General features: G+C 33.7%; 1 protein-coding gene across 1 annotated transcript in view; it reads left to right on the top strand.

Annotated features, from left to right (window-relative positions):
- The window catches only part of LOC145293263 (uncharacterized), a 270,144-nt gene that overhangs the window by 239,703 nt on the left and 6,187 nt on the right, over positions 1-24,254 (top strand). Inside the window, exon 2 of the mRNA XM_080139858.1 lies at positions 17,082-17,231. Within this exon, the coding sequence (XP_079995984.1) occupies positions 17,082-17,231 (150 nt within the window). The remainder of the gene's footprint in view (positions 1-17,081; positions 17,232-24,254) is intronic.

Consider the following 24,254-nt stretch of genomic DNA (forward strand, 5'->3'; position numbering starts at 1 on the left):
ATATATGGATATATATATATATATATATATATATATATAATTAAAACCAGTAAATAACATTCAGAAAAAATAGAGAAATAAACAGGAACCAGCCGAATCAAGTATTCATTAAAGTTTCGTCTTTATTTTATTCAGAGGAAGTCTCGAAATAGAGACGGAACGTTGATGAACACGTAACTCTGTTTGTTTCTGTTATTTCTCTCTCACTCTCTCTCTCCCTCTCTCTCTCTGTATATATATATATATATATATATATATATATATATATATATATATATATATATACGTTGGTTAGCTTTTTTTACACTATTACCTCAATTTTAATTTTAAATCTTTGTTCTAATATGCAACCTTCATAATAACTCATATCTATTTTGCTAACAAAAATTTCCTCTAATTAGAGGAGCTAATTATTTAAAATTCATGGGTTGAGGAAAAGACTTTAATAATTATCTATACTCTGTCAATCAATAAATTTTGTTGCATTTAATTATGCATAATTTATCTCAATATTTAATTCATATTTATGATCTGTCAAGCATATTGGGCTTCTGTATCTGCTTGGAATCGTTTTCTATAAATTGGCACTAATATATGCATTTGTGGCTTTATATATCCGATAGTATACAACTTCTATTTCTACTGCATTCAATACTTCTGCCCCTCTCTTTGTCTCTCTCTGTCTTTCTCTCTTTCTCTCTCTTTCTCTCTCTCTCTCTCTCTCTCTATATATATATATATATATATATATATATAGTAATTTATAAAATATATATGGCGATTAAGCTACACTGAATAATCTGCGTTTCATCCAACTATAGGATAATCTGCGTTTCATCCAACGATAGGATTCGTCAGGCTTATGCATAAGCCTGACGAATCCTATAGTTGGATGAAACGTAGAATATTCAGTGTAGCTTAATCGCCATATATATTTTATAAATTACTAACTAGCTCTACCTACGTATTGAGCACTTTTGAAGTAAATACTTAAAGTTTACGCATAAATCTATACTTTCGTATATTAAAATTATGTGAATAAATGAAGTAGTTATATATATATATATGTGTGTGTGTGTGTGTGTGTGTGTGTGTGTGTGGGTGTGTGTGTAAATGAAAAATAAATATATACTTCCACAAAATCTTTGGTCTTGATAAAGACGACACTAAAACTTGCTGCTATGCCTTCAAATGATCTGAAATAACAGAAAGGGGAGAATTGATTCCAAATATGTCTCATGTCTAACATCTCCCCTCTTTTTAAAATAGGACACGATTATGAAAACCTCCAGTATTAAAGCATCTATTTGAACTATAAACAAATAACTAAGATTGAAATATTGGGAAAGGTTCCGTATCTTTCTACCCCAAAAAATATCCTTTAAAATTACCACTATTTAATGTTTTGGAGGGTACTAAAAACGAAAATCACGTTTTATTTTCATGAACCGAGTAATTTCCAAGATATGAAGAAATTATGGTTTCAAAAAAGTAGAGAGCACTTTTTAATATTAATTTTACGTGAAATGGAAACCCACTATTCAGCTATATTATTTGTGGGGAAGAGGGAGTGTTTGTAGTTTTGTAAGGGATCGTGTTTATTTAATAATTGTGGCGTAGAAAGAAAACACCATATCTTCCTTAAAATACTTGTTTTGAATAGATTCCCTGTGTACTGAAAAGGAATATCGCATACAATTTTTCCGCAAATAAATATTATTCCGAGTATCAAGAAATGCAATTTTTCATATTACAAGTGGTGTCTCTCATTGTACGCTCACGCACGCGTATATATTTACTTAATACCTTGGAAAAATACTTAAATTATTAAATACGATATTCGTTTTTAGCATATTAAAAACAATTAGAAAATAAGTTTTTTCATGTAGGATTCGTGTTGGCCTAAAAAAGAATAATAAACACGACAACTACAAAAATAACAGCTTAAATGATGACTAAGAAATGCGTGTTCATTTTATGAAAAATTAAAATAGATATGTGATCTCCACGCTTTTATGCAATACTTTATTTATATTGCCCGAATTTCTCGTTTTTTTTTTCAATTTTTAATGTTATTTTCGTGTTCAGCACCCTTTAAAACTTATGATAGTGTTAATTTCCAAGGATGTTCTATAACTGGAATGATACTGCGTCTTTACTGAAACATTTTATTGCTGTAAAAATATGTCTAACACGTGCTCTAGATGATGGATTCTCCTCTTAATATTCAAGAGGAAGAGCAAATGCAACATAGTTTATTACAAAATTCAGGCCATTTACTTTCAAACGAGCGTTCATTTTTGGAATTCTGATCATTAGTCAGCCAGATTTCGAACATAAAATTGCCAAAAAGGTGGGATAACTCTCTCTCTTTCTCTCTCTCTCTCTATATATATATATATACATATATATATATATATGTGTATATATATATATATGTGTGTGTGGGGGTATATGTGTGTGTGTAAATTTGTATTTTGGACAGCGTTCATTCTATGCCGCAATGTTGTGACCCTTAATTTATTTTTAACTTTGACCGGGTCCTATGTACTGTTTATAACTTGCCCTACGTTTCAATACGCTTTTTATAAGATTTCAAATGTTAAGACCCAAAATACTCGTAGTAATTTCATAGAGACCGCAGAGGTAATTTTATTCAACGTTTACCCCAGTTTTGGCCCCTTACCATTTATTTTTTTGGTCTCAAATCGAAAGCAAAAAACAGTTTTACCCATGTCCAAGTTACCTACATATATAATTAAAGCGTTTAGACCTGAAATTGGCGTCGAATTTTGAACGAATATAAAAACATCAACTTTTATAACTTTGACCTTTTGGCAGACAAATTCTTGCCCAACACTGATTATAAATGTTGCCGCATGTTTGAATGCCAGTTGTGTATATGTTTCCAATGTTTAGAACTGAAATTGTCTGGGTAGCCTGCTAGACACCGTAAAGGTCAACTCTTTTATACTTTGTACCCCCTTGGCGGCTTAAATTTTCGACCTATACCAATTACAATGCTTGCTCTATCTCTGAACACCCGGTATCAAATTTAAAATGTTTAGACCAGATATTGGCTGAGTAATTTTTAGAGATCGCAAAGTTCAAATTTGATCCATGTCCAGTAAGAAACATTTAAAATATTGAGTGTTTAGACCTTTCATTGGCTGAGAAGTTAAGTGAAGTTTTCAGAAGTCAACTCGTTGACTTTTAACTCCTTGACAGCACAATTTCCGCCCGTAAACGGATTGAAAATATTTTAGCAAATCTCAAGATCCTTTATGTAAAATCCCGAGTCTCTAGATTGAAAATTGACAGCTTTATCTGGTAGAGAAATGTACACATCAGTACACACGCACACACACACACGGATACAGTTTCTCTTTTGTAGATTTTTATTTTTAATCTAATCACATGCATGTCACGTTAATAGAGTGATTACGTCACCAGCATTGAAAGCTTATAGTTTGATTTCGGCATCCTTTCTAGTGGCACCAAAATATTTTTTTTGTTTTACTTTTGGAATCACGACTCGATAATAATCTTACGACATTTCGAAAAATTATAATAACATTTTTAAGCGTATGTTACGCCCGGGCCATATATATATATATATATATATATGTGTGTGTGTGTGTGTGTGTGTGTGTGTCTGTGTGTGTCCGTGTGTGTGGGTATGTGGGTGTGTGTATGTATGTGTGTGTTAGAACCAGTCATGCACAGTTTAAAACTTGAGAAAAAGCAAAATGGATGTGAAATAACTCAATTTGCAAGTCAAAGCATAAACGTGTTTGAAGTACTTTCGAATTTGAACAGTTCTGGCGACATGCCTGTATTAGGAAAACTCGCAAAATGAACGTCAAATGTTCAAAGGGACGAACTGACGGATTTAATTTGCATTCGTTGAATTGAATCGGAAGATTTCAAAGACGTTCGTGTTTGGCGGCTTCAGAATTGAAAATGGAAATACCGTGTAAGAAACAAGGTGCTCTGCTCGATGAAGACGTAAGATAATTTATGTAACTGCATTGCGAACTGGCGAATGAATCCAAATGTACGTTTCCAAGTATGAATTCATATAGATCATGAAAACGAAAACGATTATACAAATAATAATCAGTAAAAAAATCATTATTTTCACTTTTGAAAGATAATAATACCAATTCAGCACGTTCATTTATCTGAGAGACTGTTAATACTGTATTAAATTGGCAAAGAAAAATATTACTATGAATAGAGTTAGGCTAAATATTTATAAGACTTAATTATCAGTTTGACAAGAAAGTCATATTGATATTTAACTTTTTAATTCATGTGCACCTATCTCGCCTCAAGGAAAACAAGTATATTTATGCCATTAACGTTAACAAATATATTGCCCTCAGGTGTCGACTGGAGTTGTTGACGGCCTTTAGATATATCGCTTAGATTTTAGAAACATTTTTTTTTTCACGCAGAAAGTTAACATGATGTAAAAAGTGATAGTCACTCGGTTAGAGGCATAGAAAGAATAGCGAAAGAGGCAGAGTTTCATAGCCCAACCTTCAAAATTCTCATAGGTCGGTTAAGCAACGTGCTTTCAGGCATTGTCGTTGAAGAGAATTAGAGTTTTCCTATTTACTAATGCTAGGCAGTGTTTCTGATGTATTTCACTTATTTATTGAGAGTAGTTCTCCCCCGTAATTGTTTAGCCTACATTAAAATATGTAATGGATGAGATCAGTCGAAGACCACGAACCAATCAGCATGACCTTCTTTTGGCGCAATTCTTGTTTTGGAAAGTGTTGTGGTGCTTCGTGGACGTCGGTCAACTGATGAACTTTGCTGGTTGTCGTAAAAACAACCACATTCGATCGCAAATGAAAACCCGGTCAGAAATGTGTCGATCTTTTTGTGTAAAAGATAAAAAAAATTGACACTTCATAACGGCGTTTCTGTGGGTTTTCATGCAATTCGCGTGGCACCTAGATATCAAGTAAGTTGTTTTTCCAATAGCTCCCAAGTGGATGGAAATTTCCGTAAAAGTCTAATTCAGAAGCAAATTGTCGTACAGTTGTGCATAAGTTGATATATAGTTTATCTGATAACCGACCACTACACTCATAATCTCTGAGTCTCTCATCTCCGCCAGGAAAGTTTTTGATTAACCATTGTGTTGTTCACTCTGTAGTAATTCCTAGCACAAACACTCTCTGGATATCATTAGCCGTTTCTGCTGCTTTTCTGTCTAGCTTGAATTAAAAAAGAATTATGTGAATTTGCTACATTCGCTCTTGTAGTCAACGTTCATAAAGAAGACACAGTTGCTTTTAAACTATTGTAATATTAAGGATTACATAGAGCGAAACACGCTTTTTTAAAGTGATTAATAAAGTAAAGGCATTATTACGAAAATTATTCGAAAATAAGTTATTTGAAATCAAATTTTAAAATTCAGCAAAAATATTCTTCGTGACATTACAAAGTTCTATATCGTTCTCCTGCAACTTCAATAAAAGGGTATTTTCCGATTTTATATAGATCTCTTCTTTACGTTATTTTTTGTGTCCTGCTCGTTCTTGAGTCGTTATGAGTTTGTAAACATTTGTTATGAAAAGGGGCAGCTCCCAGTAAAAAAGCAAAACAAAATAAGTTTAAAAATAATGTAAGGAAAACTCTAGAATTGATCCCAGTAGACAAATGTTAAAAGATAACATGTATTTAAATCCTAGCAATGTAAAATGATTGTTTGTGTTCTCGCAAATAACTAAATATTAATTATGGAAGATGTTTAATTTATAAACTCGGTTGATTGTTCATTCTTGTGTCAGTAAAAGGAATAAACAATACGAGTTTTAATTAATATTAAAACTATGTTAGATATTGAATAATAAAAATTAGGAATTCTTTGTTTGCCAAACGTATATTTGGATACGTAAGTGAATTCCACGTAAATAAACTTCACGTGGCGAAGGGGTGACGTCATTGAGAAAGACAATTCTCACTACATTGAGACAGGGTTCGAAGTTAATAGAAAAGTTGGAGAATCACGCAGAGTCAGACAACCGGTGAGTGATAGAGCCAGAGAGAGATTAAGTCGATCAAACTGGAAGCTGATAACCTTTAGAGGCGAAAAAGGAAAAGTAGAGGGCATGTAGTCGTAAAGGCCTGAACCCCTGACAATCATCAATCATCTAGTGGTTATGAATTAATAATCTATTAATATTTTAAACTTGTATTGTCCTCATCGTCGTCGTTGTCATTACAACTGAAGGTAAATGTGTTTTGGCTATCATCTCTGTAAATGAACTTTGTAAAAATCTTTCAAGTAATAATATGTAATCAATAATGTACTTCCCCTCTAGTTGTGTTAACTAGAAGTGTTGCATAAATGCATCAGTTCCGTACTAATAATAATATGAAGTCCTCAGAAATCGTCACAGTTATCGTCATGGTGTACCACGAATATAAATGTCAATCCTTCAGTATTTTCATTATCAATCGTTTGTTCAGAGTCCCTTTACTATGAGTCCCCGTTATATGAGTCGCCAATATGTACACAACGCTACACAAGAGATATTCTTAATTGTACCGATACTTCCATGCATGATAGTGCATTATTAATCGTGTTAATTTTATACAGTTAGGGAAAACATATTTTCTCATTTTTCCGTGTGAGTGCACCTAGCTCCACATATACTACCTTGGTCAATGTGGGGAGAAACCCTTCATACCAATTGTCATTATCCGGCTTCTCTAATCCCCGGGGAGTTGATCCCAATTTCCCCTTCACTCCTCACATTAACAATCGACCTTGTGCCTAATTTTCTCGGTGTGGGGAGCAAATACATACTATTTTCTAGGCCTTTTGCCCAAGATCAAAGTGTTAGATCTGTTCCGGCAGATACTGCTAGCAAAAACCATATGTGGGGGCAACCACGCGTATAAGACGTTGGTCAATGTAGGGGCCACCCTTCATATCAATTGTCACTATCAAGCTCCCCTACTCTCTAGGGAGTTGGCCCCATTGTCCCTTCACTCACCACATTAAAAATCGGCTTTGTGTCTTATATGCTCGATGGGGGAGCAAATAAATACCACCCCCACATATAAGACCTTGGTCAATGTATGGGCAACCCTTCATACCAATTGTCACTATCCATCTTGCTGCCCATCTCCCCAGGGAGTTGGTCTCTATTTCACCCTCACTTTTCACATAAAAATCGGCCTTGTGCCTAATTTTCTCGGTGGGGGAGCAAATAAATATTTTTGTTGGCCTTTTGGCCAAGATCAATGTGTTATATCTGTCCCGGCAGATACTGCAAGCAAATACCATAAGTGGGGGAAACCACATATATAAGACCTTAGTCAATGTAGGGGCAACCCTTCATACCAATTGTCATTATCCAGCTCCCCACCTCTCAGGTGTGTTGGTCTCCATTTCAACTTCACCCTTCACATCAAAATCTGCCTTGTACCTAATTTTTTCGATGAGGGAGCAAATAAATACCCTCTTTTTGGGGCCTTTTGGCCAAGATAAATGTGTTATATCTGTTCCGGCAGATACTGCAAGTAAACACAATATGTGGGGGCAACCACACATAAGATCTTGATCAATGTAGTGGAAAGCCTTCATACAAATTGCCACTATCCAGCTCCCCTACTCCCTTGGGAGTTGCTTCCCATTTCCTTTTTACTCCTGACATGAAAAATCGACCTTGTGCCTATTTTGCTCGGTAGGGGAACAAATAGTTATCCTTTTCCTGACCTCCTGGCCCAGATCAAGGTGTAAGATCTGTTCCGCCAGATAATGCAAGTAAAGACCATATGTGGGGGCAACCCCACGTACAACACCTTGGTCAATGTAGGGGCAATCCTTCCTAGCAATCGTCACTAATCAGATCCCCTTCTCCCCGGGAAGTTGGTCCTCATTTCCCCTTCACTCCTCGCATTAAAATCGGCCTTGTGGCTTATTTCCTCGGTGGGGAGCAAATAAATACCCTTTTCCTGGGCTCGTGGCCAAGGTCAAAGTGTAAAATCTCTTATGGCAGATACTGCAAGCAATGACCATATATGGCGCAACCCCACATATAAGACCTTGGTCAATGTATGGTAAACACTTCATACCAATTTTCATATACAGCTCCACTACGAAACGGGGAGTTGGTCCCCATTTCCCCTTCACTCCTCACATTGAAAATCAGAGTTTTTCCTAATTTGCTCGATAGGGGAGCAAATACATACCATTTTCTTGGCCTTTTTGCCAAGATCAAAGTGTAGTATCTGTTCCGGCAGATACTGTAAGCAAAAACCATATGTGGGGGCAAACTTACATATAAAACATTGATGAATGTAAGGGCACGCATTCATACCAATTGTCACTATCCAGCTCCCCTACTCTCCGAGGAGTTGGTCCCCATTTTTCCTTCACTCCTAACATTAAAAATCGGCCTTGTGCCTAATTTTCTTGGTAGGGGGAGCAAATAAATACCGCAATCAAAGACCATATGTGGAGGCAACCCCACATATAAGACCTTAGTGATTGTAGGGGCAACCCTTTATAGCAATTTTCCCTATCCAGCTTCCCTACTCCCCTGGGAGTTGGTCTCCAGTTCCCTCCCTCCTCAAATTAAAAATCGGCCTTGTGCCTTATTTGCTCAGTGGGGGAGATATAGATAACTTTTTCTTGACACTTTGACCAAGATAAAAGTGTAGTATCTTTTCCGGCAGATACTGTAAACAAAGACCATACGTGGGGGAAACCGCACGTATAAACCTGGATGAATGTAGGGGCAGCCCTTCATACCAATTGTCACTATCCAGCTCCCCTACTCCCTTGAGAGTTGGTCCCCATATCCTCTTCACTCCTCACATTAAAATTCGGCTCTGTGTTTAATTTGGTCGGTGGGGGAGCAAATAAATACCCTTTTCTAGGCCTTTTGGCCTAGATCAATGTGTTAGATCTGTTCCGGCAGATACTGTAAGCAAACACCATATGTGGGGGCAACCACAATTATAAGACCTTGGTCAATGTAGGGGCAACCCTTCATACCAATTGTCACCATCCAGCTCGACTACTCCCTTGGGAGTTGCTTCCCATTTCTTTTTTACTCCTCACATTAAAAATCAGCCTTGTGCCTATTTTGCTCGGTAGGGGAGCAAATAAATACCCTTTTCCTGGCCCTATCTGTTCCGGCAGATACTGCAAGCAACCTCCACAGATAAGACCTTGAACAATGTTGGGGCAACTCTTCATACCAATTGTTACTATCCAGCCCCCCTACCCCGCGGGGAGTTGGCCCCTATTTCCCCTTCAATCCTCACATGAAAAATCGGCGTTGTGCCTACTTTGCTCGGTGGGGGAGCAAATAAATACCGTTTTCTTGGCCTTTTGACAAATACCAAAGTGTTAGATCTGTTCCGTTTGATACTGCAAGCGAAGACTATATGTAGAGGCAACCTCACATATAAGAACTTGGTCAATGTAGGGGCAACCCTTCATACCAATTGTAACTATCCATCCCCCTACTTTCCGGGGGAGTTGGTCTCCATTTCCCCTTCACTCCACACACTAAAATTAGCTTCGCCCCTACTTATGGTCTTTGCTTGCAGTATCTGCCGGAACAGATACTACACTTTTATATTGGTCAAAATGCCAAGAAAATCTTTAAAAGCAAAGAACAGCATCTATTAACAACAAACCTTTGATCAAAACAAAAATTGCCTAGCACAAAAGTGTTACGGACAGACCGACCGGCCAACCGATGACCGACCCACCCACCGACCGATCGACCCAGCGACGGACCGACGGAGTAACTGATAGATTCGCTCGCACGCGACTAAAAATAGTTATTGGAAAGTATAATTATGTCGTATTATTGATGCAATTATTATTTTCTTCTTATGTGCATACATGTTTCCGCTGGTTAGAGAAGCAGCATCTTCAGACTTTATTTCCAGTTATAAAGGAAAACGTTACATATTTCTTTTTAATGCAGAGTTATTTTATTCGAGAATGTCCTATTAAAAAAACGAAAAAAAAAACCACACCAAATGAATTGTACCGGAAAGAAGGTGGGTGGAAAGTTGTTATGAGAGCAGGTGCTAAAACACTATTATTCTTACATTATTTTATAAAATGCAATGTTTAAAATAATAACTTCCATCCTATTTCGAGAGCCTCATCTATTAAATTTTAAGCCATTTACTGACACATTTAGTGTCTCTTCCATTACATACTAACGTTTTACGACGCGTACTTGCAGACGGACTTTATTTCTCTCATCATCCCACCTCCTAATATGCACATACAAGCACATATATACTGACATTCTACATACATATACAGTATACGTTTATATACAGTGATGATCATATTTATTGGCACGGTAAAATAAAAGTTAAATTTTGTCTAATAAATTCTAAAAAAGGGATTAAATTAAAGAAAATAACAAAGTATATTATGTATTTTTAACTGGCCTTTCCGATGCAGCAATCGGATTTTAGAAAAAGTAAATAACAAAGGAACAACAAACATAATTGCAAAAAACATTTGTTCAAAATTATTGGCACGATTTATTTAATAATCAATTGTATAGCCTTTGGCCTTGATTACCTTCCTCAGTCGCTTTTCATAGTTTACAACCAAGTTGTTGCACTCTTCAGTAGTAATGTTAGCCCGCTCTTCCTGACAATAATCCTCCAATTGAATAAGATTCTTAGGCTTCCTTTGCATTACCCTCAATTTTAATGTTCTCCATAAATTTTCAATTGGATTAAGGTCTGCGCTTTATGATGGCCACTCCAAAACATTAATATGATTGTCCTCAAGCCATTTCTTAGTCAGTTTAGCCGAATGCTTTGGGTCATTATCTTGCATGAACCACCAACGACGACCAAGTGAGAGCTCTTTAGCAGAGTCTTTCAGGTTTTCATGCAATATTTTAACATAATCTTCCTTTTTTATGCTACCTGTGACCTTAACAAGTCGCCCTGGTCCAGAGGCAGCAAAGGATCCCTAAAACATCAAACTGCCTCCACCGTGCTTCACTGTGGGTATGGTGTTCTTAGGCAGGAAAGCTTCGCCAGATTTTCTGTAAATATAAGACACTTTATTATGGCCAAATAACTCTATTTTCGTTTCGTCAGTCCATAGAACACGTTTCCAGAATGCAACATCTTTATCAATATGACGTTTTGCAAAGGCTAGCATTGCTTTCAGGTGCATAGGCTTTAATAAGGGAGTCTTTCTCGGACGGCATGATTTTAAACCAGCTCTCTTCAAAACTCTACCAACTGTATGTCGAGATACATTCACTCCAGAGGTGCTCTGTTCATCAACAATCTCCCCAACAGAGATCCTTGGGTTTTGTTTTACTTGTCGAACAATTTTCCGTTCATCTCTTGGGGAAAAAATCCTTTTTCTCCCTCTACCCTCTAAACTCATAACGTGGCCTTGCGATTTGAACTTGTTTATTATGGCTCTAACAGTGGATTTGGGAAGGTTTAGCTTCTTTGAAATCTTATCATAGCCCTCCCCATTGGTATGGCATGCTACAACAAGCTTCCTGACGTCTTCGCTGTGTTCCTTAGTTTTAACCATGGCGATTGAAAATTATAATTTAGTCACTTATAATAGTTTAAATAAATCGCTATCTAAAAATTATCTGAAAAAAATATTCACTGAATTAGCGTTAAACAAGCATAATATGGCTATAAAAAAGTTCAGAAAGCACGTAAACCGGAAATTGATTGATATTATAGTGATACTAAAAGAAAAACAAAGCCGTGCCAATAATTTTGGACAAGGGTTTTTTGCACTTATGTTTGTTGTTCCTTTGTTATTTATTTTTTCTAAAATCCGATTGCGGTATCGGAAAGGCCAGTTAAAAATACATATTATACTTTGTTATTTTCTTTAATTTAATCCCTTTTTTAGAATTTATTAGACAAAATTTAACTTTTATTTTACCGTGCCAATAAATATGATCATCACTGTATATATATATATATATATATATATATATATATATATATATATATATATATATATATATATATATATATATATATTCATATAAAAATTTATATATATATATATATATATATAAATAAATTTTTATATAAATATATATATAAGTATTTATATGTATAAATATAACTATGTGTATATATATATATACCTGTGTATATACATATGCATATACATATGCATATACACCTACACATATATGCACATACACAGGCCCGTATAAACACTTATACATATGCGATCAAACATGATATCTCTCGGGATACAAACAATTTTGTAGACAAATAGATGATTTATTTACATAATACATACACGCACTTATGTAGTCCATACAGTTTCTATAAATGAATATACTAGTTATATGCAGGTATTTTTATTTTAAAATATATAGTCATACCTAATAATAAATATATATATATATATATATATATGCGTGTAAATATATGTATATATATATATATATATATATATATATATATATATATATAGGTGTGTGTGTGTCCCCGAAAAAAAGATTTCCATGTTATTCACGAAAACGACCCGAATAGCCATAGCAATATATATTTTGGTATTATGCGTATATATAATCTATTCCAACTTGTTAAAGAATGGAAGCTTTTATTACTGTATCAGACAAAGTTACCTATGATTTTAATTAATTTTTTTAGAGAACGATTATAAGTTATTCTTTGAGCTGTGTTATAGGAAAAGGGGGAAATATTGCGATAGTTTAAGCACAAACACTCAAACAATATCTTAATAAAACTGATAAATGCGATTTCCATTATTCTGGGTTTTGATTCCTTCTAAGAAAGCGTCTCACGGCAATGCGTAGAATTTTCATTTCTTCCTGTATTTAATTTTATCAATTTGGCAGCCACATATTTTTTACCAAGCATAATGATTCGCATAAGATTAATTGTTTAAATATGATGACACCCTTATTCAAAACAGTTTACAAGATAAAAATTGACGTAGCAAAATGTTCAACGTTTCACCATTTTAGTTACCGCAAATGTATCCTGGTGCTACCAGATAAAGCTGTCTCAAGATATTAACTTCCAGAGATGAAATGCACCTAATATTGATGACTTTTGTTTTTCTATTGCCTTTTTGCAAAACTTAATTCTTAAAAAAAATCAACAATCCTCATTTTCCCTCTTCACGTTTTCTCTTAGTCATGTTATATCCTTATTTAAATTGTACTAAACATTAATAGACTTGAATGTGAGAGATTAAATGTAATTGTTTCCATAGCCCAAAAAAAAGAAACAGCACAAAACAGCCATCTCACACAAAAAAGCGGAAGATCAAGCCTCGGGTTTTAACATCAATATTGGATCATCAGTTAGCCACATCCGAACCCTGGATTCGAAACCCAATCCCCTTGCATGCGAGGCAAGCAGTCTGCCAACTGAGCAGCTGTTGTTGTGTATCTGTGGAAATAATTATCTATATATTAATATGCTTGTCCGTACGGTGTCACGTCGTCATCATCATCGCAAACATTAATTAATGAAACGCGTCATCATCATCGCAAACATTAATTAATGTGAATTATCTCCCTTTATTGTAAACTCTTTATCAGTTAAAAAATCATTAACCCCTTTTATTTTCCAAAACTTCCCGAACAACAACAACAACAACAATATATATATATATATATATATATATATATATATATATATATATATATATATATATATATATATATATATGAACTGTTTTTATGGTTCCGGATTATTTTAAAGACAATTATGCATTGAAGGTATCGTTCCACAGGGTAAATAGTATAGTATTTTACTTACATTTTTAACCATGTCTTCTGTTTATTATTGTAGTGTAATATGGAACGATTATTCTATTTAATTCAGTAATAAATATATTTTTTACATTTAACGTTATAAGTTCGTTTTTTTTTTCTGTGCTACTTTATCATTTTTTATTTACTTTTGAGTAAGCCTTGCATAACAAAACGTATGTTTCGAAATAGATGATAGAAAAGTCAAGAATGACTTTATTAAATAAATCGCCAAAGTCACCAGTCGCAAATACACTGAGTAACACAGAATCAAAACATATTTTACGTCTTGTTCCGTTTTTTACGGCATATCAATCCTTTTTCGTGTTATTTAATGCCAAATCGAGTAATTTTGTAACATTTATACATCTCCACGTTGTTTACATTGTTATTACTTATGTTTTGTTCGTTTTATCTTGCTTCTTTTACAAGCATTCATCATCTTCTTATGCCCACCGACAGGGCATGCATATTTAAATACTATAAAAAATGGGCACAACAATTTTTTTTATATGAAATAAAACACTTTGTTTCATTACTTACGATTTAATTTATTTAAAGAAATATGTATTTCCTATTTAAAGATTTTCAGTATATTTTATTTAACTAAAGAATTTTTCCATTATTTTTATTACATTGTTAGGTGAAGTTTCAAACTAGTCAACCCCCTCCCCATATTAAGAATGGCTTTCAGCATGATTCTTACAATAGCGGTATCAAAGATTTTTGTCCTTATTTTAAAACAAATTATTAAAAAAAGAAATGCAGACCATTATTTTTTTTCATTAAATCGCTATTTAGGTGAAGGTTCAAAATAGTTAACCCTTCTCCCCATAACCGTTTTTGTTATGCAGTCAAATACTTTGTTTCAATAATTATGGTTTAAATAAATATTTATTCCTTATTAAAGATTTACAGTATATTTTATTTAACTGAAGAAATATTTATTGTTCATACATATATTTTCCCTTATTTTTTTACATTGTTAAGTGTAGTTTCAGAATAGTTAACCACCCTCCCCATATTCAGAATGGCTTTCAGCATGATTCTTACGATAGTGCTATCAAAGTTATTGATTTTTCTTATTTAACAACAATTATAAAACAGATACAAGAACATTTTAAACATTTTTTTCATTAAATCGTTATTTGTGTTAAGGTTCAAAATAGTTAACCCTTCTCCCCATAACCGTTTTTTTGTGCAGTAAAATACTTTGTTTCAATAATTATGGTTTAAATAAATATGTATTTCTTGTTAAAAGATTTACAGTATATTTTATTTAATTGAAACCTATATCAATAATTTGACTTAAAAAATGTTTGTGAATTTCCAAACCTTCATTGAGTAAAATTCAAAATAAATAGAAAAGTCTATTGCATATGTAAAAGTTGACGGTTGCTTATTTAACTTCATTAAAAGCTATCAAAGTCAACCAAGAGCTGCTCAATATGCTGGCTTAATCGATCATTTAGCAAGGAATGAAGATGGTTATTCTGGTGTACCAGTTATTCTACCATCTACATTTACAGGAAGTCCTAGGGATCTACAACCGCTTCATCAAGATGCAATGGCAGTTTTCTGTGACCTATTCATTACTCACACGTGTAATAAAAAATGTCCTGGAATATTAAACAACTTGGGGTCATCAGAACTTTCACAAAATCGATGTCAACAATGTCACAGTTTTTTTTTAATTCACAGTCTGACTCCCAAGAACATGCTGACTGACCACAATTCTCACTTCAAGCAGCTGATCGATGCCCCTGTCACCGCCTCAATCATCACCAGCACTTCCTAACAATATCAACAGCATCAGTTACGACCGCATTGCCCTTCAATAAACTTTGAATCTAAAGTTCTTTGTTCTCTTGCTTCCATATGTTCATTTTTGTATTATAACAATAAGGAATTTCTTACTGATTTGTTTTAAAAGATTTTAACTACCGTGGAATTTCCACGGGTCCTGCTAGTAAACATTAATGCTGCAAGCCTTTTTTTTTCTAGCATTGAAAAATGTATTCCTTTTTTGTTGGGCATGGAACAAAAACGATACAATTCACAATATAACAACCATACCAACCACTATAAACTAGCAAAGAGCTTGAAGAATGATAGACTTCTCCAAAATAAGTGGATTCAACAATAATGCTATTTCCAAAATAATTATATTAAGCATTCAATAACCCCCCCAAAAGGTTAACATGTGTAACACAGAACAACCAAATCAAACACTACAAACTAGACATTGAAGATACAAAGAGCTTGAAAAATAAAAAAAATTGTCTTCAAAATAACTGGGTCCAACATGTATACTATTTCAAAAGTAACTGGATTAGGCATTAAATAACTGCAAAAATGCTGATATTCCGTTAGACAACACAGAACCAAATCAAACTTCAATGTATTAATGATTGTAATTTGTGAATTTTGATTAGAAAATTAAGATGCTATTCAACATGTTCTTATGAATATACTACACTAAACCTTCAAACGTGATGAAAGAAGCTTTTTTTCAAACGGCAACCCTCCTGTTTACGCTCAACAATTAATTATGTATTTGCATACGTTTATCCTTTAAATATTTGGTGCGTTCTTATTTTAAGCGATTTTTTTCGAAGTTGTCAATATTTGCAACTTAAAACGATGAAAGAAAATTGATAATAAGAGAAAAAATTGCATGTACGTTCTACCATGTGATTGGACAACATATAATAACTCCTTATGTTATCTTAGGTCAAAGGAGAAGAACAATTAAATGACACATGTGTTCTACTGTGTACTTGGTTGAAATGATGCGCGCATACATTGAATGCAAAAAATATCATACAAAACAACGAACAGCTTAATGCAATATATTCATTAAGAAAATTACACTAGGGGTAGAGCAAGCTTGATTTGTCGCAAATTATCATGTAAATTAAGTTGTGTTGTAGATAAACTTTAGTTTGAAGAGATTTGATCAAATACAGAAATAGACTTTATTTTCACAAATCATCAATCATTAATCGGCTCTAATCGTCGTTTATTCAGAAGGTATCAGTTTACGTAGTTCTTCAATATCTATAACCTAAGCTACACACACACACACACACACACGCGCGCAGAAAGACACCCACGCACACAAACATATATATATACATATATATATATATATATATATATATATATATATATATATATATATATATATATATATATATTAATTATTGTTCCGATATATTTGTAGGATTATGAAATATTTTACATTTTCATTTTTTTTTCTTGCAGAAATACAAGCGTCAATATTATGTTCCCGGTGTGATTCACGGAAAGATAATTATTACGGCGAATGCGAACAATCTCCACCTCGACCAACGCCGTGCCCAGAAAACAATGAAAATATGTACTGCTCAATAGTAAGAGAAACAGATTATAATGGTAGGTTTACATTTAATTCATGGTGACAAAATCTCTTATATATGAAGTCATTCAAACTTAGCAAAACGGAAGATCTCTTCTACTATACAAAATAAAGTTTCTTAGTGTGTCTTCGTGTCTGTGGGTCTGTGAGTTCGTTCCTCATGGATTCGAAAAGAGCCAGATCGACTTTTATGAAATTTCACACAAAAGTTCTTTATATAGCTGGCAGTGTTCTGAGTTAGATTTTGTGATTTTTTTTTTTTAATTTCAGCTTTTCAGTAAATAGATGTTTTTAAATGATAACTGAGTTAAGTACTGCTAGTAAACCTGTAAAGTCATAATCAAGAGAGTCCGATACTCAATCAGTCAATCAGGCTTGGCTACCAGAAATTATTTTCTAATAAATAATAATATCCTAAACAAGTGCTTCTCCTTCTATCTCAACCATTATCAATTAAACTGCGGTAATGTTATGAGCATATGACAGAGCCAAAATCTTATTTAAAGAATTTTGCAGCAATTTCTACCTTTTGCAATCAGGGTCGCCTATCCCCAGTATTTGCACATTTAAACACGGAATGTGACATAAATATATCTGCATAATGTTGAACAGCATATCAAACTTTGATTTCAGAAAAAAATGCTCCTGGAGGCATTCCACTCATTCTGCCAGAAAAGCTTCAAGCAGAATAGCTCCTAAAGTTACAAAGCTGTTTAAGCATTACTTTATTAGCCATGCTTTTAAACACATTCGGCAACCACATCAATCTTCTTAGTATCGTATATAAATGTACTGGAGATAGACCCTATAAATACCAGGACAGAGCAACTCTCTTGTGACTCATTAGGTTCTAGCCACTGTCAAATAAAGATACGTGCTCAACAACCTCGTCAAAAATAAATAAATCAGTGTTACCCAATGTGCTTTCTGCTCTTTCAGATACACAGCTAATGGGATAAAAGTACTATCATACACGATTAGTTGATCTTTAAACAGATGCTTCGTTTCTAGAACAATTGTTCTTGAAATATCAAGCCATTTTGATAGGGTGTGACATAATGGCGTACATTTCAAGATTTCCAGCTAAGTGTATAAGAATAGTTATCGATGGACAGAAATTAGAAGCTCATAGTATCCAAGCTCTTGTTACTCAGCGTTCAATCACGAACCAAACTCTATTTCTCATCTTCATTAATGATCTCCAAAATGTCAATCTTTATGCAATTAACACTCCCATCTATCGCAACCATTCAAAGGTCGGTAATAATAAAGATCTCTGATTATCGATCGGCTGACCTTGAACACCAGGTGCAATGGTAGATTTCATACATTTAAAACCAAGGTTGCTTCTTCTATCATCAAATCTCTGAACCCTATCTAGCTCCAACTGAACTAAATGGCTAGTTAGGAGGAAACGTCTGGCGTTGGCGTTTACTCCTGATTTAAATTGGAACACATGCATCAAATCCGTCGCAAAACCCACCGGGAAAATGGTTGGATCATTCTGCAGGTCCAGTAGATATCTCACCGATCACTCCATTCTGTACATGTATTAAAGTCAAGTGCGTCTTAGGATGGAGTACTCTTACCACATCAGGGCAGGAGGTATTCGGTGACAATATGATGCCTTGAGAGACTTCAAAATTGACTTAAACTAGTAACGGTTTGCCATTTTCCTCTCTGCAACCTGTTTCCCACAGAAAAACACGATTTTAGACTGTCAGTGTGCTATTTTTATTTATTTGCAAGTGCTCGTAATAAATTCTGTCTATGGTTCCACTTGCACACTTTTACAAGACACACTCGTTTCGCAACAAACAATATATTCTACTCTCCATATGTGCTTAAATATAAACACAGATTCTATGAACAGAATATCTTTCCTTGAACAACTCGCTCGGTGAACTCTGTTTCACTGGCCTTCCTTAGAGTCCAATAATATGAGAGTCGTCTTCAAGTTCAATGCAAACAAGTGTTTGTTGAGAAGTAACCTAAAACAATAAAATTATACTCGATACCTACGACTAAATATTACTTTATATTTGTGACGATCATAACGGTCCAATCATGTATTTTCCAATTACTTGGCGTCTTGGTAAGTAATGACTTCCTGTAAAAAAAAAAAAAATATATATATATATATATATATATATATATATATATATGTGTGTGTGTGTGTGTGTGTGTGTGTGTGTGTGTAATTGCACGTATTAATAATCTATGCGTGCATATATGTACACATGTATATATATGCATGTATATATATATATATATATATCTGTATCGATATATATCACAATCAAATTTTAGTCATAAAATAAATTTAAAGTTTATGACATGAAATAGTTACATTTCGAATCAAAAGATTTTTATTATTATGTGTAAGATAAAGAATACTTTTGAAATATTATAACTCCTTATCCTATAGGAGTTCGATGTCTACCATCTCTTCAGAGGAGAAAATATTAGCAAATAATTATAATAGTTTACAACTTATTTGCTAAAGTCAGTGACACATGAACAATCACAATGAAAAGTTTTTTTAAAGTATTTAAATATCATAGAGTAAGTAAAGTTGAGGCAAAGGATATAAATATTCAAATCAAAATTGCATGGTTAAATCCGAAGTGAATGTATTTGATAGCAGTGTGGTAAAATGCCCTAAACTATATTTTGAGTGATCCACATCACAAGGTAGTATTCCGAAGTAGGCATTTTTCCTGGAAATATCAACAAAGGTGTTCATACCAGTTGATAATTAGATAATTTTATTCTGATGTATATATATATATATATATATATATATATATATATATATATATATATATATATATATATATACATATGGGATGACTACCATACATACGAGGCATCTCCGAACAGATTCAGAGAATATGTGCCCCCTATAACATCAGGACGGTATTCAAGAGCGAGTCAACACTCAGACGACCCCTGGTACGAGTGAAGCCCCGCATGGAGGAGAACATGACGAAAAACTGCATAAACTCCATCGCATGCAGTTGCAGAAAGGTTTACAACGGTGAAACATGCCGCCCCCTTAAAGTAAGGGTGGAAGAACATCGAAAAGCGTTAACTAAAAGGGAGATGGAAAAATCGAGTATAGCCAACCATGTCTGGATGGAGAGGGGGAACCATCGCCCCCTATAGGATGAACTAAAAATAATGAACAGAGAGACCCACTGGAAAGTGAGAAAACTTAAAGAAACAGCTCATATGCTCGGACATAACAACCTACTGACCAAACCAACCATAGAGCTTAATGCAATTTGGACAACTCTGATAGAGAGAGAAAACCTTGAATAACAACATAGGGTTAACATTAAAAAAAAAGTTTACAGTTACCCAAAAGGTGCTGAGTTCACTCCTGAACGAAGGCAGTAAAAAGTAACATTCAAGACAGAGAATAAGCAACTATGTCCCAGAGCCTAGCTGGAGTCCGAACACGGTCCCCCCGTAATAATAATAAAGGGTTGGGTTCAAAACTCCTATCAAACGATTCCCCAGTTCGATACAAAACACCTGATGAAGGCCGCAGGGCATAAACTGCCGAAACATTGTGACGATAACAACCAAGATGAGGAAGTCAGCCCGACAATCTCAATCAATGAAAACACCTCATCTCAAAAACACAGACAATTACTATATAAATATATAAATATATGTGCATGTGTTATAATATACGTAAGTATATTGACTATTGTCTATCTTTCATCACTACATTGATTTTGTATTTCAGTTTTATTTTTTTCCGTTGGTGTTTAAGATTAACTTTTAGAGAGAAAAAATAACAATGAGAGAATATGTCAAATCTAAAGCCGATTATTTTTGTGTTTCTATGCCGTTCTTTTGTTTACCGTTGTTTACTTAATTTTTTTCATTTCCAATCTTTTTTCCTACTCCAAACAATGAAGAAACATGTCTTCTTGTGATTCTTCTTTGAAAGTGAAATACTGTCTGTACATTTTACGACGTTCTTCAGTATTGTATGTAATTAGGACGAAACACTTGTCTATCTATAACAAATTGTTTGTATTATTTCGATTTTTCACGAAATAAGAATAGTAGAATCTATTCAGAGTTCAGTAAGATCTGTACTTTTACATTTTCGTGAAGAAAAACACCTTAAAATTACAAAAATATTACAATTGTGAGCAGTGATTTCAAAGATTATAAAATAAATTCTGGCGAGTAAGTCACAACATAATGTTCTTACTGCATTCGAAAACAAAATACCCCACAATTGATAAATATGTAAACCAATCGAAACAACTGTAATTAGCAAAAGTAATAACTATTATATTAACAATTTGATCAGGAAATGTAATAATAGTTAAAATTTTCTTTCTAAAATGTAAGTTAAAATTGCTTACTTAAGAAATCTATTGATCCAGAAACCATCTCTATCAGGCTACACCCCACTCTCCCTCTCCCCCTCTCTCTTTATATATATAAATGTATATATATATATATATATATATATATATATATATATATATATATATATATATATATAGGGTTGCCAAATAAAAACGGACCCCAACTCTCTATTTTAGTGTTTTGTCCAAATGAAATGAAACTTTGGCGATAAGTAGTTTATAATAGTCAAAACATATCTCAAAACATTTGGCATTTTTTCTCCGTTCTACAGCATATATGCTAGATGACCTCCATTTAGCTTTTTGTACTTTTTGCGTCACTCTGTATATATATTAGCAATGTCCCGACCTAAAAAATTGACCTTGAAATTGAAAAATGTGAAAAAAAGTGTGCCTCATCCCTTGTAAAGTTTAGTCATGATCGGGTACTGTGGGCTGTAGAACAGTATATATATATATATATATATATATATATATATATATATATATATATATATATATATATATATATATATATATATATATATATAGGCTATAACTTTACATATAGCTTTAATCATGAACAATGGTGTGCACCATCTGTAGATGGGGCATGCTCCTCATGCCATCTATGGTCATGATTTTTCAAGTAGTGTTGGTTGTACGAGTATAGTACACAGAGACACTCGCACTCTACTCTCTCTCCTTCTCTCCCTCCCTCTCTCTCTCTCTCTATATATATATATATATATATAACATATAATATATATATATAACATATATTATATATAACATATATTATAATAAATAATATATGTAACATGTATCGCCCACTGTATTTATTGCATCAGGATTAAACATAAGACTTTTACTTATTATAATATTCATTGGGGCATAATTACTTAAATACAATTCCACGAATACACTCTTACATACAAACACACACGTATCCCTCTCTCGCTCTCTTTTCACACCCACCCACATACACATACATACATATATGTATATATAAATAAATAAATAAATATATATATATATATATATAACTACTTTATTTACTCACATAAAATTAATATACGAAAGTATAGATTTATGCGTAAACTTTTAGTATTTACTTCAAAAGTGCTCAACACGTAGGTAGAGCTAGTTAGTAATTTATAAAATACTAGCGGGGGTACCCGGCGTTGCCCTAGTGTTTGTTTCCGGGACGGGGGGGAAGTTTTAAAAAATGTTATGGTAGGTAAGTAGGAAGGATCAAACCCGGAGTCATGAGTAAAAGTAGGAAAATAAAGTGTGAAAAAAAACAAAAAAAAACATCTGCAACGTTAACAGTTCGGCCACCAAGAAAAGTTCATTCCAGTTGTTTCGGAAAAAAAAAAAACAAAAAAAAAAGACTACGGTAGGTCGGCGCGAACGTGAAAATATAATGTGAATTGTCCAGCACGCTAACCACTACACCACAGAGCACTGCAGCTTAGTTTAGTGATTTTAAATAACTTCACATGGAAGAACTACGAAGCCAAACCGGTGTTCTCTTCTCAACTGTTCCTTGTGAACGATCCCCAAACGGTGTTAAGTGGTGGCAGGGGGAGGAGGACTTTATTAGAGAGAAAATATTTTACCACTTCCATTGATCTTAACCGATTTTGGCCGTGACTTCTCAGCAGAAAAAGTATAGAAATCTAAGATTATCGAGGAATTTGAGAAATAATAAGCCTATAACACACCTCAGATATTGATCTGCCGTTTGTGCATATTATATTTGCATGAAATATCTTGATTTTTAATGCTATTAATGTCAAAATCAGACGGGAAAAATGAGTTCATTTTATTTATATAGTGATGATGATGATGATTATGATGATGATTATATATGGCGATTAAGGTATACTAAATATTCGGCGTTTCATCCACTCTAGGATTCGTCAGGCTTATGTTCGAATTCTGTGATTGTTTCTCGTTTTTATATGGTCCTCTTCTGTTGAGGATTTTAGTTAGCCAATCAGCTTTCTAGTATCCAGCGCAACCCTTCCTATCAGCCAATGGGCATGCATTTTATCGAACAAAGGATCTGTTTTAGAACTAGGTTAGTGGTTTAAGTCAGCCCTTTTCATTTTTTTATATATATAAATATACATATGTGTACACACATATATGCATATATATACACATATATATGCATACATATATGTGTGATCGTTTATGTATATTCATGTTTATTTAATTTATTTATTTTTATTTTCTATTGTTTTTGTTAGTTTTAAAGCTATTTTGTATCGCTATCCTAGAGTAAGTTTTATTTTGTGAACACAGTTATTTGCTATTTTTCTTCTACAGTTTAATAGATTTTGGGGTTCTTTAAAGTACAGGATAGCAAATTTTTCCTGAAGGCATAATTTACATGGGACGTCTAAATGCCTACACGGGGTAGCTTGTCTTATTATTTTCCATTCGACTACCGGCGAATGTCCGCTTTCTTTGAGTTACCAGCATTTATTCGCTAGTGTTATTTTTTATACGGTGTTTTTTATTGTTGAATGTACTTTTGTGGTCATACTATCGGGTTTTGAAATCTAAGGAAGTCATGCCTACGTAATATTTCTTGTTATTCGGTTTTTCTTCCGCAAATATTGTTGCCTGATTAACTACGCTTTTTGTTTAGAC

The sequence above is a fragment of the Euprymna scolopes genome, chromosome 14, assembly GCF_053919585.1.
Source record: "Euprymna scolopes isolate OS-2025 chromosome 14, ASM5391958v1, whole genome shotgun sequence".
In the NCBI taxonomy this organism is placed as follows: Eukaryota; Metazoa; Mollusca; class Cephalopoda; order Sepiida; family Sepiolidae; genus Euprymna; species Euprymna scolopes.